The sequence below is a fragment of the Pungitius pungitius genome, chromosome 14 (assembly GCF_949316345.1).
Source record: "Pungitius pungitius chromosome 14, fPunPun2.1, whole genome shotgun sequence".
In the NCBI taxonomy this organism is placed as follows: Eukaryota; Metazoa; Chordata; class Actinopteri; order Perciformes; family Gasterosteidae; genus Pungitius; species Pungitius pungitius.
The window spans coordinates 14,517,390-14,533,821 of NC_084913.1; the positions used below are offsets into that span (position 1 = coordinate 14,517,390).

Sequence of the window (16,432 nt, forward strand, 5' to 3'; positions counted from 1 at the left end):
CCGTGGGGAACGCGAGAAGAAATAGCCCACCTCTGATCATCAACGCGTCATATAATGTTTCAGCGCATGCCCCTCCTCCTGTCTCGTTTCGCCCCCCCCCCCTCCTTCCCATTCAACCTCTCCTTTGACTCACAGAGGCGGCTCGCCACTGGCGCACGGACCGCGGAGGATACGGCCAGAAGATGGCTGACTTAGCCGGGCACCGCAAACCCTCGGCGGGATCACCAGCGTCACATGCGCCGCTGAAAAGCCGCAAGACCTCCGCTGTCTGGCAACTGTAAACAGCAGCCGCTGCCCCCCCCTCCTCCTCCCACCGTCCCCCTCTCTCTCCCACCCCGTATCTCACCCCTCCTCACCGCAAATATTGACAGAAGTATCTCAGAGAAAACATGGCAGAGATGGAAAAAGAGGGCAGACCTCCGGAAAATAAAAGAAGCCGAAAACCAGCCCACCCGGTGAAAAGGGAAATAAATGAAGAGATGAAGGTAAAAGACAACAACAACAAAAAACGTGGTTCTGTTGCCCGCTTGCATGTGATTACGCGTGGAAGCAGATTGGTTGTGAGGAGCGTGCATGCCCGTGGAGGCTCCCCACCGGGTTTCCTCCGTGGAAATAGACGACCCACTCAAGTGAAATTGGCTGCATGATCGTCAAACTTTGATTTAGGTTTTTTTAAATTATTATTATTTTTGAATCCAAGTCCTATCGTCCACGCTGGGTGTCAATCCGTGCCGCGCACCGTGCCAGTGTGGCGCCTTGCACAATGGATGCGGCACCCACTCATTGCCCCTGTAGTAAGTTTGGAGTCGGTGAGGGCGACAGCGCGCGTTCCCCTCCGCTTCGTGTCATAATCTCGCCTCCCCACGGCTCGCCCGGAGTTGATGGAAAATCCAGTGCGTCAGTGAAGGCGTCAACAGTGCGTCCACTATTACTATGACCACTGAGAAAGTACGGCGCGGCGGAGGGCACCCGATGTGCACAATTAGTGCGGATCGATAGTACGTGTGTGTGTGTGCGAGATGGGGGGGGGGGGGGGGGGGGGGTTCTCGCGTGTCCGTGCTGCTTTTTTAACAGGTCCGAATGCGTGGGTTTGCCTGAGTTGGGTTGTGTGTTTATGTTTATGTGCGTGTGGTGTCCAGAGGCGTGTTATCCAAATGTGCGTCCGTGAGCTTTAGGCACTCTACAAGGAGCACATTGTCCCCGGTGTTCGGCCTGCAGCGGACCCCCCCCCCCCCCCCCCCATGATCACCCCACACGTTGTTTCTATTCCTTATTTCTGTGTTGCTCGTTATTCACGTTATGATATTTGAGCTCCGCGCGGAGAAAGAAAGTGTCCCTGACGCGTGTGTGTGCGTGTGCGTGTGTGTGCGTGTGTGTGTGTGTGTGTGTGTGTGAGAGAGAGGCGGGCTGTGTGTCCGCTTTGTCTCCATCTCTTCATTGTTTGTACACACATTTCTATGGAGACACACACGCACCCCAGGCTCTGCTGCTACGGGCGGACGTGTAGGTGATCGTTTTTGAAAAATGAATTAAAAAATAAAATCATTTTTAAGGTTTAAGGTTTTCAGAGGAGCAGTGAGGGCGCTTTGAGCGGATCCTGGAAAAAAAAAACCCTGCTGGAAGAAAAGCTTCAATTCCAGCCGCGTTCACGTGTTACCGCTTATTTGCTGTTACTGTAAAACGGAAAATGATGTTTATTTTATTGATGACAGTGCAGATGCTTTGTTGGCGAGTGTCCAGAAGGAACTGGATCTTATAGTGCACGATTATTTAGCCTAATAAAACCATGCAATGTAACACCGTGCCGTGTTACACCTCCTTGCAGCTGCTTTCAGAGTTGACCTCATAGAACGGCATCCTGAGAAAGGGCTTTTAATCATTTAGGAGAATCACAGTGTGTTGAAGAGGAAGTTTCTTTTTTTGATGAAATAAAAAAAATAATTGTAATGGTCCCCAGTTGGATTAAATACAGTTTATACAGTTAATACATCCTCCCGCTGTCTGGACAGGGGTGAGTGGGGGTGGTGGTGTCCCTCCATGGAGACATTTCCGTATTTCCTACCAGGGGAGCACTTGATGTGGTCTCACTGGAGCATTTAGAATGGATGCAATCTTTATGAGCGTCATTCAGGCACACCATTTACTTTTTATTTGGTCATTTGTGTCAGTGGTGGAGCAAAAAATCCAATGTCCTCTCTTCTAATCTATCATATTAGCCAAATAATTAGTGGATGTCCATCACCGGTCAGATATGATGTTGTATTTGATGGTAGGGGTTTTGCTGTTATTCAGGCAATAGATGCAACGCCGTCTTGTTTGATTAAAGCACATTCAGTGATCTGTCAAATTGTGAATCTCTAGTTTTCAATATGAAGATCTCGGCAAATATGTCAGCTTGTGGCCCTTTTTCTATTCTTTAATTTGTCAGAACCAAACGCAGCAGGCGCTGCTGTGTTGCTGGTGCATACTGGGGGAAAACCTCCCATGGCAACTCCAGCATCTCCCGTCAATACCGGGGGAAGCTTTGCTGAACTGAGCAGCAGATGTGGTTAAGGTGTCAAAACACTTTCAAAGGCTAAACATGTTCGATTGCAGCTCATTACGCGCCCTTGAATTTCAGCTCCTATTGCACACACACACGCACGCACACACACACACACACACACAGTGTATCTCACACACAAGCGGCGGCCCTCCCGTTTAATTTAGGAAAACACTGCTTGACGGATAGAAGGTAGCTCTGGTCGCGTTCAGTACCTTCATTGTTATTGTGACCCTGGGAGTTGATAAGTCACATGATGTTAAACTAATAGGGCTGTATCGGATATGATAAGATCACTGGTTGGCTGTATGAGAACGAGAGCGAGATGCAGATCAGACTAAAGACTTGTAGCTGCTTAGTGGCCTGATGTCAACAGTAAAGGCAGTATGTGATGTTTAACGTGTGGATATCCTGTGGAAAACTTCAGACGGAGAACAATGTGACACAGTTCATTCCCGCTCTCATCTTCACTATTTCAGGTCCCCCCCCCCCCCCCCCCCCCACACACACACACACAGGCAAGAAAGACACACAATGTGCCCTTGTGAGAAGATCATACTCTGCAAAACCAAACAGCCTGACAGGGTTTCCTTCATATGACTGCTTAATGTGTGCCGCGGTAAAATGAGCCTCGGTGAGTAATCCAGGACAAGGAGGAGGGGGCATCGGAAGGGATATGAGAGGCTGGAGAGACTGGGGTAAGAACAGTGGAGAAAGGAATGTATACAGCGCTGGGCTGGCTGAGCTGTAAAAAGTGTAACCCGAGTGCGTCTCCACTGGGTCAGATATCAAGGAAAGTAGAGGGAAATGAAAGCAGAGGAGAGGCGGAGGAGGAGAGAGGGAGCAGGGGAGTGGAAAAGTGGGGTGTAGTGCAGGAGGCGAAGGGAAACTTGGCGCGTGGATTTGGGAATTTTATCGCAGTGTATAGTGACCTGCTCTGGTTTCTGGGGTATCCGATTCCCACCATCATCGTTACCACAAGCCCCAGCGGCCGCGACTGGGCCTTACTGGAGGGAAACAAGGGGGACCACAGTGTACTTTTATCATTATCTGCTGCTCAGTACACAGCAGGGAAGTGCATCTCTGACTATGTGAAACCACCATGTGGTCTTTACCCCGTATCAGAGGTCTAACCCGCAGTGCACGACACATGCATCCAAAGAAGCCCAAATTGCTTATATTGCGTATAAGGTGCACCAAAGTATTGCAATCTATCTATAATGACTTATCGGGGTGGTTTAAATGTTAAAAACACCTTTCAACACATTGAGACATTGTTTAGCGACACGAGCTCTCAAGTTGCCTCACAGCGTCAGTTCTGATGCTTAGAATGCTGTCTAAAATGCAGGTGGTGTTTAATATATCAGTTTAAGAACAATTATGTAACAATGAAATAATGTCTTAGGCCATTTCTTGAGATTTTACAATGACTCAGGCATTGATTAGCAACAATCCATCCTTGCTGCCGTTATTACGACCTCCCCTGGGAGATTATGCATTAGGTCGTGAGTGTGTGTGCATCTCTGTCTGTTCATCACTACATACTCGACCCTTGAATTCGTGTTTTACTAACTGCTTTATTTTATTATCGTAGCAACTGCTAAGCAATATTTTGTTGTTGTCATTTGTTCATTTTTGGAATTAATTTGCTGCAATTAAGAACTGTGGAAGAACGAGAGTGGGGTGAAAACAACAGGAATAGCCAGCATACTTTCACACTACCTTGGTAAATATATGGTTTATTTTGACCAAACCAGGATGAAGGTAATTGGAACAGTGGATGGACAAACAAACAGTTTTCATCTGTTTTATTTTATTGTGAGCTATTTATTTATCAGGTTAATAATGACACATTTGGGTACATACATACGTGTTTTAACCTACCTAACTTATCTGTGTATATTGTTCATTTCTCTTATTTTACTTCATTATATTTTATTCTTATATTGCGCCAAGACAAATTCCTGTATGTGTAACACACGTGGCAATAAATGGCTTCTGATTCTGGTCTGTCTGATCTGACAATGGTTCGAATGTAAAATGTTTAATTGTGAATGAAATATATTAATTATTTGGGTACCATAAATATTTTGGAGCTACTGCCTTTTGGTTTTTAAGAAATCGCTGGCAAAACTTTGGTCGAGGGGGAATTTCTACTTGATGTTGACAGTTAACAAAAGGTCACCAATATAATGAGGACAGATGGACAGACCAAAAGTTCCCATCTCAAGGTTCAGCCTTTTTTTTTAAACATTTCTAACTTGGTAGAGATCTTTTAAATGTTTGGCTGCCTGAAACAGAAACCTCGCTTCCAGTTGAGCGACCCTCAGTTCTGCTCCGAGGCTCTCAGAACACTTTGGGACGAATAACAGCTGATAAAAGGGCCATACATCCAGTGTAACGTGTAGACATCAGTAGCTGCCCCATGTGCTTCCAACGCCTCTTCCTCCCAGAGTCAGAGCCGGTGCCGCCGCTTTGATGAGCCGCCAGCTGGGATTCGATTCCGCTCTTAATATCGCTCCCACTTTCTCAAAGTAGAAGGGTGACACAGAGGACAGTTTGGTAGAAAGAAACGGGAGACAAAGGGAGATGCTGTGTTCTTTTTGTCTCTTGCGAGGTGGATATTTTACAGCTACATCCGTTTTCCTCGGCATTACCCTCGGGTTGGGTTATGCTCCAACTCATTAGTTCCAAAGGATGATTTTCCTCTGAAGGTTTTCATCCTTGCAGAGGTGCCGCTGTTGTGCTTGTGTTTGAGTCCTTTTGGTTAAATTGGCAATCCACAATGAATGTATTAAACAACTTGTGCAGAATATTCAGCTTCTCAGTTGACACGTCATACATTTTGTGAACCTGATAGATTCATTCAAGAATCATAAGGAACAGGGTGAGAAAACAAGCTGCGTCAGTTGCATTCACAGCCGTGGAGTATTTGCAGTATTTGACAGTAACATATGGGACGCTTTGGAAGAAACTAAGAAGAACACGCAGGTGGCATCTGCCCCCAGTTTAAATCAGAACTGCATTGGCCATCTCAAAGTGCTGTGAAACCACTGGGCGTGTCAGGACTTTACTTTAGGATGTGCTGCTGAATCTGACTCCAGGAACCTTCAGGCGCAGCGAGGACTGCTGTCACTCAGCATTGTCCCAGCAGAAGCGTTGTCACGTGAGCGAGGATGAGCTGTCCTCATTTAGAGGCCGCTTGAACTCGCATCTTTTTCAAACCTCTGCGACCAAACCGTAAACAATTGCTGTAAATGCTGTAATTCACACTGAAGCGCTGCTGCCGCTGGCGCGCTTGATCTTCTCTGACGTCCACCCCGTGGCCTGCCCCTCTGCTCACTGGCCCCCACCCCACTGTGGTATTTCATAACAGGTGGATCAATAGCTCCTGTCATTCTTCATCAATAATCCCTCCCTGGCATTTAGCCCAAGTCCTTTGACCAAGTGTGGCAAGTGGCCCCCTGCAAGGAATAGCAGGTCCGTGTGAACAGAGCGCTGCTCCGTCTCTGAGGCGCGATACAGCACTGAGCACAAAGTGCTTAGAAACGGAGTGAATGTTGCGGTAGTAGAAGGAAATCCACCCATGCCGCACATCTGCTGTGCCGGTGTCTCAAATATGCAAAGAGATACTTCTGCTTCAAGCTAAACAACTGTGTGTTGTGGTGTGTGTTGTGGTGTGTGTGTGTGTGTGTGGGGGGGGGGGGGGGGGGGGGCTCCTCACTGCTATCTCTCTTACTATAATCCACAGTAAGTATATTCAATCTGCTTTGTCTGGGGCTTCATTAATTTCGTTTGTAAGCAATTGAGTTGTGGCGGTTGGAGGGGGGGGACCTCTTTTAATTTTCTTTGTTGGTTTTGAGCTGCATACTGTCTTGTATTGTGGGGAAAAAAATGACACTGAACCCACCTCCACTGAGACCTGGTAGCTTTACTTTATTTGCCCAAATGAAATTCTGGTTGCAGACACGGTCACTTTTCCCACCCACAGGAAATCACGAATCAATACTTGAGCCCGCCTCCAGCAGTGAGTGCACACTCAAGAGAAACTTACAGGGAGAACTTTTCTCTCTCTCTCTCTCTCTCTCTCTCTCTCTCTCTCTCACACGACCTTATTGATAGAAATGAACTTGGTGTGAAAATGATCTTTTAATTTTTCAAACTGGCACTGTCTCCCCTGAGAGGTTCACGTGGGACGTGTCATGTCTTCCAACTTCTTTCCTGTCTAATCATCCTTCTGAGGTATCTACTATCTTTTGCCCCGTTCTGAATGAGCTTCTTGCCCTTTTCTATTTCTTTTTAGGACTGCAGATGCAGATACTCTTTTCAAATGTGCGGATGTGTGTATTCTGCCGTTACGTTCGGATCAGCCCGGAGTTACTGAAGCGCTCTGATACGACTGATATCACACTAGCTGTTTGTAATTGACATCCAGCTGCTTAATGTAGTGACTGATGAGTGTCGCTGGCTGCCCCGATGAGATAAAGCGCAAAGAGCGACTATGCCGTAATAAACTCACTTGTCAAGTTGATGTCGAGCAAGACCTCCAATGGAGAGACTGGGCGGGTCATCTCCGTGGCAACGCACCGCGCGGGGCACGGCGGTTTACCCTTGCGAGCCTGTAATGCGATTCTACAAGCTGTTATCGCACGCCAAATTGACAAGCTTGTCCCGTACCCAAGGCTAATTGAGCACAAATATGAGATGGATGTGTTTATCATTGTAAGATGAATATACCTAAATGTATTCAGCAGCTATATGTAGGAAGCATCATTTACAGCGCAGAGGACCAGTGTTCCATCATAGCCGATAGTTTAGTGACCCGTCACTAAGATTTTATAATTACAGCGGATTTATGTCTGCTGCAGTTTTTTTCCCAGAAAGCACATTTCCATCTATGTTTTCGAGTCAAACGGTAGCTGAACCATTTACCACAATGTAGGGTTCACTGAATAGATGCGTTTGGGAATATTCCATCTGAAAGGTGTATGGTGGTAATGGGCTGTATGCATTAGCGGGGTTATGGGTTTCAGTTTTGAGTGCTTATTGATGGTGTTGCTACAGGCTGTTATGGAGGAGAAACTTTAATGTTTCACCTGCATAGATTAGGTGTGTTTATTTTTGCATACATGTACTATCTGAGTGCCAGTCGGCCTCGCTCTGGTGCTGCTGAATGTCAGCAATGTATTGGAGGAAGACTGTAAAGTGCTTTAGGGCGGTTATGTTTGGGTTTTTCACTATGCTGTCATCGGTTGTCTACGGGGATGGACTAGTCTTCTGAAAGACACATTAGTGGTGTAAGGGATGTAGCACTAGCATTGCTTAGCTTAGCATAAAACAGCACAAGGTCATCATAATCATTTTTTTTATCAACAAAGGAGAGATACCACCTTTACCTTCAGATAGATTGAGGCCTACTGCCTTCCCTAACTTCCTGTTTAGCTAAGCTAATCTCCTGCTGGCTGTTCACTTTTTAATCACGGATATGAGAGTCAAAAAAGGAAAAACACTGAATAGGAGAATTGTCCTTCATGTTGAATGGTTTTAACATATTGGACTTTTAAGTTGGATTCTTTTGTGGTTAAGGCTCGATGGGAAGGAGGATGTCTCAAATCAACAAACAAACCAGTTTAAATCAATCATTATAAATAAATATAACATGTCTTTTCCTTTATGGTGGGGTTGAACAGCAGCCATGACACATGTGCGGTCTGTGGCATGTTGTTTTTGGATTCCTTAGCTCCAGGCCCCATGAATCACTGGTCCCTCCGGGGCACTTAACCCCTGTGCCATTTTTGTCAGCAGAGATAACATTTTCAGCCTATCAGAGAATCTGTAAACAGGAGGAGGGAGCTTTAAAACCGCATGAGTTCATCCCTCATCTCTGCTGTCACTGAAACGATATGTTCTGAGTTTGTGTTGGGTCTCACCAGCCGACTGTCTGCGTTGCAGAGTTTTGCAGAAAGCACCATGAACGAGCTGCTGGGCTGGTACGGCTACGACAAGGTGGAACTGAGAGACTCTGAAAACCTGGAGATCGGGGAGACGCCGCAGCACATCTCCGTCCTCAAGGGTATGGAACTTTTCTTTTCTTTTTAAAGCATGTGCATTCTTTGCCCTCGCATTCAGCAGTCTGTTCCTTCACTACACACTATGAGATTTTGTGCATTAACATTGAATTAATGGATTGTGAATGATGTTAAATGCAACACGACTATTATCTGTTATTGTGTGGAAGTCCCTTAAAACTTAAATTATGAAACCTACTTACGGAAGTAATGAGGTTGCACATGAACCCACTTCTTTTTCAAATTGTTAAAACTCAATTGTATTAAGTTTAGATAATGACACTTAAGGGAGCAGTTTTTCATTTGGAAAAGTGTAAATCGATCAGATTTTTGCAAATCCTAAATGAATGGAATAATAAATATGTTGACAGATGGGCTGTTTCTGCTATTCTGCTGAATCTTGGTCTAAACCACATCCCCTCGGATGAAGCAGAGTGACTTTTTTTGAGTGTTGAAAGTAAGACACTTTATCAAATAATGTTGTTTAAACTAGAAAGGCAATTAATTGAAACTTTGCAGTAATGCCGTCTTGAGCAGGATGTAACCGTGGTTTCAGCTGATAATGCTTCCTCACGGATGCATGTGGGTAGTTGTAAAATTAGGTATTTTTTGCCTTTTGCTAAAGAAAGTACGTGGCTGACGCAAGCGGTAAGACCGACATTAGCAAAGTTGTGGGCTGGAAAACCATAACAATGAGCTCATGGATGTTATGGATCACCTTACATATGGTCTGTTGATAAGTAGGGTTACACCCAAAAAGCATCCTTCGTAACTCGCACCCCTAGTACGGTAGAAAGTGGCCCTTGGTGTCAGATTTTAGGCCCAATAAGCTCTGACACCGTGGCAGGATTTGCAGCGATTGTCACAGTCTCTCATCAGTTGTTCAGTAATGCTTTGTTTCACTCAAATTTCCCCTGTCTAGAAAACTTGTTGCCAAAAATTCCAACTTCAACGGAGAGCAGCGAAGGCTCTCCGGATCGAGCCAACATCTCCCAGTCGGTGCCAGCCTCCAGGAACGGAGTCACAGAGTCCTCCTGCACAGCGTCCACCTCCATGCACAGCACCAAGGAGCATGGCAACCTGCCCATCATAGTCCCCATGATCCCCCCGCCATTGATCAAGCCCCCTGCAGGTATGGAGCACTGATACCGTTGTTGGAAAGTCACATTCAGGTGATTAATTAAAATTAGTTTTGGCATACACCACAAGTCCTTGTTTATCAGGAAAAGACTTGTTGTCAGAAAACTGCAGTCTTCTTAAATGGCAGAACATACATTATGACTGTTTTATGTTCACCAATGTGTGTGATCTGAACTTGGCTACAGCTTGCCTCTGTAAATAGATCAAGGTCATTTCCAGCCCATGGCAGATTGTTGATGTATTCTCCCAAACTGGCAACCCAAAGCAAACACACACAAGCAGTCATTGCTGCAGTCAAAGCACCTAACGCGAAGACCGGCCAATGATCCCGTCCACAGCTGTTCTCCAGACAGATTACATTGTTGTAAAAGGACAAAACCTACTTGCTGGTTCTTAAAGCAGGACAATGTTTATGAATCATGAACCCCTCCAAACCGTCCAAACCAGGCAGGGACAGGCGACTAATGAGCCAGCTCTACCCGCTGCACACCTTGTTTTCCTCCACCTGCCCAAGTGTCAATATAGCCCCGTCAACTCTCTGAGGAAATTTCGGCGCTCTTGGGCCAGACAGAGGGCTTCATTATCCCTTGCGTCTGCTGTGGCACAGGAGGTTGGTACGCCCCGACGGACGGAGCGAAACCGCCTTGGCATCACCCAAGAGGAGTCCCCGCTGGCCCTGCCTAGGCGGGGAAACAGATGGTGTGGTCCCACTTAAAGCCCAGCATCAACCCGCCACCCGGCCGCCACCTCCTTCAACCCCCCCCCCACCAACCCCTCCTCACACACGCTGAATTATTCATGTGCCCCGCAGAATCCGACAAAGGACCTTTTGAGGTGCAGGTACGGTGGACGATGGTGGCATTTAGTATGGAGGCTGCATAATTACTAGCAGCCGCCCCCCCCCCCCTGCACCTCCTCTCGTGCAGATGTGAGTGTTTTGAGACGGGCTTGGTATGAGATGCCAGGACGTGAAAAAAAAACACAACAACTCCACCACAAGACGCCTTGGACCCTGTTCATTACTCCGTGACACCGACATCATCCCATGAGATGCACACACCCTGATCCACCCACCCAGTCAGCCCAGAATGAAACTATAGCTTGTTTTTAGTTTTTTGGGTTATCACTGCAGTGGGCAGCTATCCAGACAAATACGGGCACAGACACTACCGGAATGAGACAGAGCAGCAGACGAGGAAAGACATCAAATATGCATGTTGGGTCCTCTGTGCTTTCTTTAGGGCCTCGGGGAGTTATTCCCTTAATTGTGAGATAGTCTTTACTTAAAATGTGATGGCCCCGCAGATCCATTAAGCTCAACAAGAGGTGAAAAGCTTGTGATAAGGAGGTGAGCGGGGGTGGGAGACTAATGGGCTTGCGTTTTGGCGTCCTCACACCCGCGCAGTCATAATGTGATAATTTGGAGATACTGGAGGGAATCTTGGAGGATCTCTCTTATTACAACAGTGACGGCGCTAAAAGCCAGCAGCTCGTCACCAGCAGTCAGAGTTTACCACAGAAGAGGCATTTCACTGTCACACCGAGGAAATGTTCAAATAATATTCATATTGAGCACTCGAAAGCCACTGCAGCCACGTTTAAATCAAAGTCACAAACAAACAACCTCAAACTACAGCTCCACATTACTTCTTACGTAATACATTTTTCCATTGCACTTTGTTAATTGGGAATTCTTTTTTTTTCAAATCACATTTTTCAGTCTATTCTATATAAGTTGTATGTTAATCTGGTCCGTTTTCCTTACGCTTTGTTGGCTTTCTCCCCTCAATAAGCGGTCCAAATAAAAATATTACAGTAAAGATTCTTTTTTTTTAAAATATGTGCAGTATTGTCCTGCAAAACAAACCTCATCCATCTTGCATAATGTAACAACACAAACTCTCATACAGAGAATCACTGAAACATTTCCTGTGACGCTGTTGTGGTAAATACTCACACAGGAGCATATAAAAAAGTACATCTTTGTGTCCACTTCAGGTTCCCTTATACACCCAAACAGCACAGCCATTAATATCCTCTTCTGATGTCCCCGACTCATCCGGTGTGCTACATTTACCCATGGCAGGCCTTAATTACAAATCGTACAGTGGTTTTGTGGCTTGGCTTTTGAGTGGATTTATCCGTCTCTGCAGCTGGGCTGAGTCAGTTGGAGTTAATGCCGTTTGGTCTTTTGTTTGACTTGTTTAGTTTTTGCGCGTGTGTGTGGGTAGTTACACATACAACAGCCAGATCGTCTCTGCAAATATCCTAGAAGAAATCCTGGAAAATGATCTTCCAAAAAAAGAAGCGTGAAACCTTGGGATCCGTCCTATCTCTCACTGCTGGGTGCTTCTTTTCCAGATGAAGATGCATCCAACATGCAGATCATGTGCGCCTGGTGCCAGAAGGTCGGTGTCAAGCGCTATTCTCTGAGCATGGGGAGCGAGCTGAAGAGCTTCTGCAGCGAGAAGTGCTTTGCCGCCTGCCGCAGGGCTTATTTCAAGAGAAACAAGGTAAAATTCCTTTCTCCTCATCAGCTGGACACTTTAATATAATCCATTTTTAGGCTTTACTGATACAGTGTGTCACACATCTCCTGGCAAGTACATGTGATCTTCATCAGTGAGTCCTAGGGGCAGAAGATTCTATATGTATCGTGATACATGTAATGTTACCGTGATGACATCGGGTACATAAAGGTTTTAACATTTAAAGGAGTAGTTTGAGAAATACATTTAAACAGTTTACATTAGCTTAGCTTAGCACAGGGACCGGTGGTTGAGGTGCATTGATCGCATTTGCCACAGCACAGGCAGTAATGAAAAACAGATTATTTGTGGTTTTGTAAGGTGTCACTTGTGTTTTTCCCATAACGGTCCGCTATTTCTTTCTTTGGAGTTTCTTTGGAGTTATTAGAGTTAAGTTAGGTAGCTAAAAGAAGTGCTCTGAAATGAGTCCGTTTTTGCTAAGCTAACTCACGGGCGTAACGTGATAACTTAACACATGGTTTATAAATTATATTCTACCACCTTCTTTTTACACCATTTCAATGTCAGAACTATTACCGTTTTTTTGCCATTTCTCCTTCCGTCACTGTAATCTATTTAGAGAGGGAAAACCATTGGGAAAACATTGCACCCATGTTAACAACATTCCCACAATACCAAGATTTCATCATTTTAAATAGTATTTAAGTGTATTTACAACAAGCAATTGCAACATGCAATTGGAAGTTTAGCTAACGTCATACTGCTAGTGCACTTAGCTCACATTATTTACACACAAAAAATAGTTAAGTTAACTTTGTTGACATTTTTTTACAAATTATGTAATGATTTTTTTAGGGGGCAAACACATGGAGTTCAGTTCTGTAACTAAAGCAAGAGCAGAATATGGCTGCCAGATAATGTTACGTCATCTGGTAAGCTCTTTAAAAAAATACACTGCTTCTGCTTACTGTGAGCAGTGGCTTTATCTGTTGTAACTTCTGCAATTTATTGCGCTTGATCGCACTCAAGAAATCAAAATCAAAGGCAATTTCAACTAAAACGTCTTTAAAAAAATCAAGAAGGAAACATCCCATTTCAAAGAGTACAAAATGCATAAGACCCGATTAAACAGGGTAAATCATAGACTTTACTACAAAACGCCGTCAAGGCAGTCAACTCCAAATGTCTTGTTAATAACGGTGCATAAGACGCCAGACAGCAAATATCAAAGTGTTTATTGTGTTCTCATTCCCTCCTCCCCAATGACTGTAGTTAAACAATCTCCTTTCTCTCTTGTACCAAAGCTGGGATATATAAGGAATTACGCTGTGAGTATGATGTGTTTTACTCTCCTGCTTGTCTGTCCCAAAGTCAGTTGTTCATCTAAACATAATCACTTTTCAAGCACTGCACTGGAGAAGGTAGTAGTAGGGGTGCACTTTGAGTACTGTCTGTTCATTTTCAGTTAGTGAAATCCAGTTTCTTTTTCTTTTCTGACACTTTTTTTCCCAAAGCATGAGAATCAAGCTGAGCCTTGCGTCTACTGTACTGTTGCTCATACTATGTGTTTTTCATTTTCTTACCTCGACATTTTAGCTCATTCAAGTTAATCCAAAAAGTTAGTTGTTTTTAATGAATGATTTGAATTCATTGTACTAAACAGGTGATCTGTCTCGCCCCGACGACGAGTCTGACGTGTTAAAACCTTTGTGCGCAGCTTCAAATGCCATCAAAACACAGCGTTTGAACCGCTTTAGTTTTGTTCTCTGAGCTTCAGAAAATAGGTGGATAAGAGCGTATGTCATTTGGCATACAACAAAGTTGACAAGGCAGCTCCGTGTCAGACACGGATCAATCCGGGAAGGCTTTCAACGTGACGTTGAATATGAAGCTGCTGTGAAGAAAGAGTCTAAAGTTCTACTCATGTAAAGTTTACTTATAAAGTGAGAGACTGGAGCATATCATTAGTAGAGAAAATGCTTCTCCTCATGAGCGCTGACACACAGCATGCCAGTCAATGTTTCTGCTGGTATTAACATAACAATTGCTATAAAACTGAGAAGGAGCTTCATAAGACACATTCATTCGGTTTATTTGAATTATTGTTCAATTTAGCATTCAGTCCCTGTACTTTAATCACACTTTGATTATGACAGCAACTGCTTGATGCAATTATATTTAATTATGTGCCAGTGTAAAAAAGCCATTATTAAGTTACACATCAAGGTGAAAATAATTCCAGCCAAAATTCCTGTCAATACAACCAAAAAATCTTGATGTTGACTTAAAGACAATGACCTACTTCCTGGGTTCTTATAAACCACGCTACCTTCTACTTAACATCCAAGACTTGTTAAATTTATACTCTGGTTTTTCCGGTTAAGACGCTAACAATAAATAATCATCAAATCCACTTGTTTTCTGTGAAACCACATGGAACTAAGCACTGAAATGGCATGCTATTCACACAATAGTAAGCATGGAGCATGTAGCTTCATCTCGCTGTAATTACCACTTCCTGAGAGCGTCCAAGCCGGCTGGAGACGTGTAACCATGGGTAACCCGTGATAAATGATGCTTTGTGTGAATCAGAATTTCTTAAGCAATTCCAACAAATAAATCTTGGCTAGTAAATTGAAATGTAAGACTTATATTGAAGCTAACAGAATTTTCTTCCAAAGTCTTTAATAGAGATCACTAACATATTGGTAGTAATATTATCTTATCGCAAAGTTAATACGCCTCCGTTGCTCACCAGAACAGAAACGCCCAACTACAGTCCAGCAACATCACATCGTTCACGCACGCCGTCCCGCGGGAAGCAATTCGGCCATGTTTCTTTGGTGCACGGCCTCTGAATGCACAGCGATCAGACATCCCAAACACAGGAAGGGCCTGCTCTGCCACGGCGGCTCGGACTCTATATGTTGTCGGGCTCTCGCACATTCGCACACTTTGTGTAAGCAATCCCCACGTGTTTCTTTTCTCGGGCACCCACGAGGTTGGCCACAACATCGCAGCCTGCAGCTTTTCCTTTTTTTAACCCCCAACTGCAAAATATCGCCATGGCCGAAAAAGAAGTCTCATCTCATGACTGCGTGTGCGTTGGATAGTGGATGCTGGGGGGGTTTATGGGGGATTATGTTGCATGAAATATCTTCAGCTGCCTCGTCCAAGAAGGCCAATCCCCTCCTAGGGTGACTCTGGTTGCTTCTTCCTCACCCTGCATGGCTCTCTCTATATATGCATATGTATCCTCATTATGTAGCGTGCGGCGATGGATGATTGATGGTTTAACTGCGGCTAATCGGTTATGCGCCTGTATACTGTACGCCTTAAGCCTCTGGATTAGTTTGCGTGGAGGGAGCCGCTTCCTCGCCGCTCGCACCATCTCAATTAGTCTGTCACCTCGCTTCTCCACCATTGACCCAAGTCAAAGTTTGAGTGCTGGCGAGATACCACCTGAGGGGAAAGTTTTGCTGAGATTAGAGGGGATTAGAGGCGTTGAGTTAAAGGTGAAGCTTTGCTTCCAGCCACAGGTAGAAGCTGCTCGACTGTCACGGCCCTCAGACCTGCACGATATCTCCACACGAGCAACGATGAACGGGCTCATCTGCTCACCAATGGAGGATCATCGAAGAGTCGCTGGGACATCGGTTGTGATGAAACGTTTTCTGCTGCTCCGACAATCTGCATTTCCCTGCAGTTCGGTTTGTGTGCAGGTGTTTTTTTTTGGGCAGGGCTTGAATTCCCCAGGGAAAATAATACTCACTTGTTGGTCTAAATATGTTGTTGTTGTTGTTGTTGTTGAAAAGCAGCTAGAGAGACTCCTCGTTCAAAATCCCCAAGAGTGGCTTAGTGTTTGTCAACTGTAGTTTTTTTAGCACATTTTGTCATGGAAGGATCCCATTGTTGTTGCTTTTTTAAAGCTTCATCTTATCTTTATATATCGTCAAACTTCATGTAAGAAATGAAATCCTCCGTTTCCAAAGTATTGAAAAGAGCAATAAAGCAGGTAGTGGAGGAGACTCCAGCCTGTGTTTCAGCGTGGGGCTTTTTGTTCACACCATGGAACTCCTCCCCGGGGACCCTCAGACCTCCATCAGTGTCTTTACCCGGGAGCACCCCCCAGGCGGGAGGGGGCAGAGTGTCTCTTCATGTCAGCCCAGAAATGTCACATCACCTCAAACGCA

At 44.9% G+C, this 16,432-nt stretch overlaps 1 protein-coding gene across 4 annotated transcripts in view; it reads left to right on the top strand.

Annotated features, from left to right (window-relative positions):
* Nucleotides 1–16,432, top strand: part of sobpa (sine oculis binding protein homolog (Drosophila) a) — a 28,624-nt gene continuing 12,192 nt past the window's right edge. For 2 of the 4 annotated variants that reach the window (XM_037487319.2, XM_037487321.2), the window contains exons 1-5: nucleotides 1–485; nucleotides 8,495–8,615; nucleotides 9,533–9,742; nucleotides 12,112–12,263; nucleotides 13,544–13,567. In XM_037487319.2, coding sequence (XP_037343216.2) covers nucleotides 390–485; nucleotides 8,495–8,615; nucleotides 9,533–9,742; nucleotides 12,112–12,263; nucleotides 13,544–13,567 — 603 coding nt within the window. In that variant the 5' untranslated portion in view covers nucleotides 1–389. The remainder of the gene's footprint in view (nucleotides 486–8,494; nucleotides 8,616–9,532; nucleotides 9,743–12,111; nucleotides 12,264–13,543; nucleotides 13,568–16,432) is intronic. The other 2 variants (XM_037487320.2, XM_037487322.2) reach the window with 1 other exon arrangement.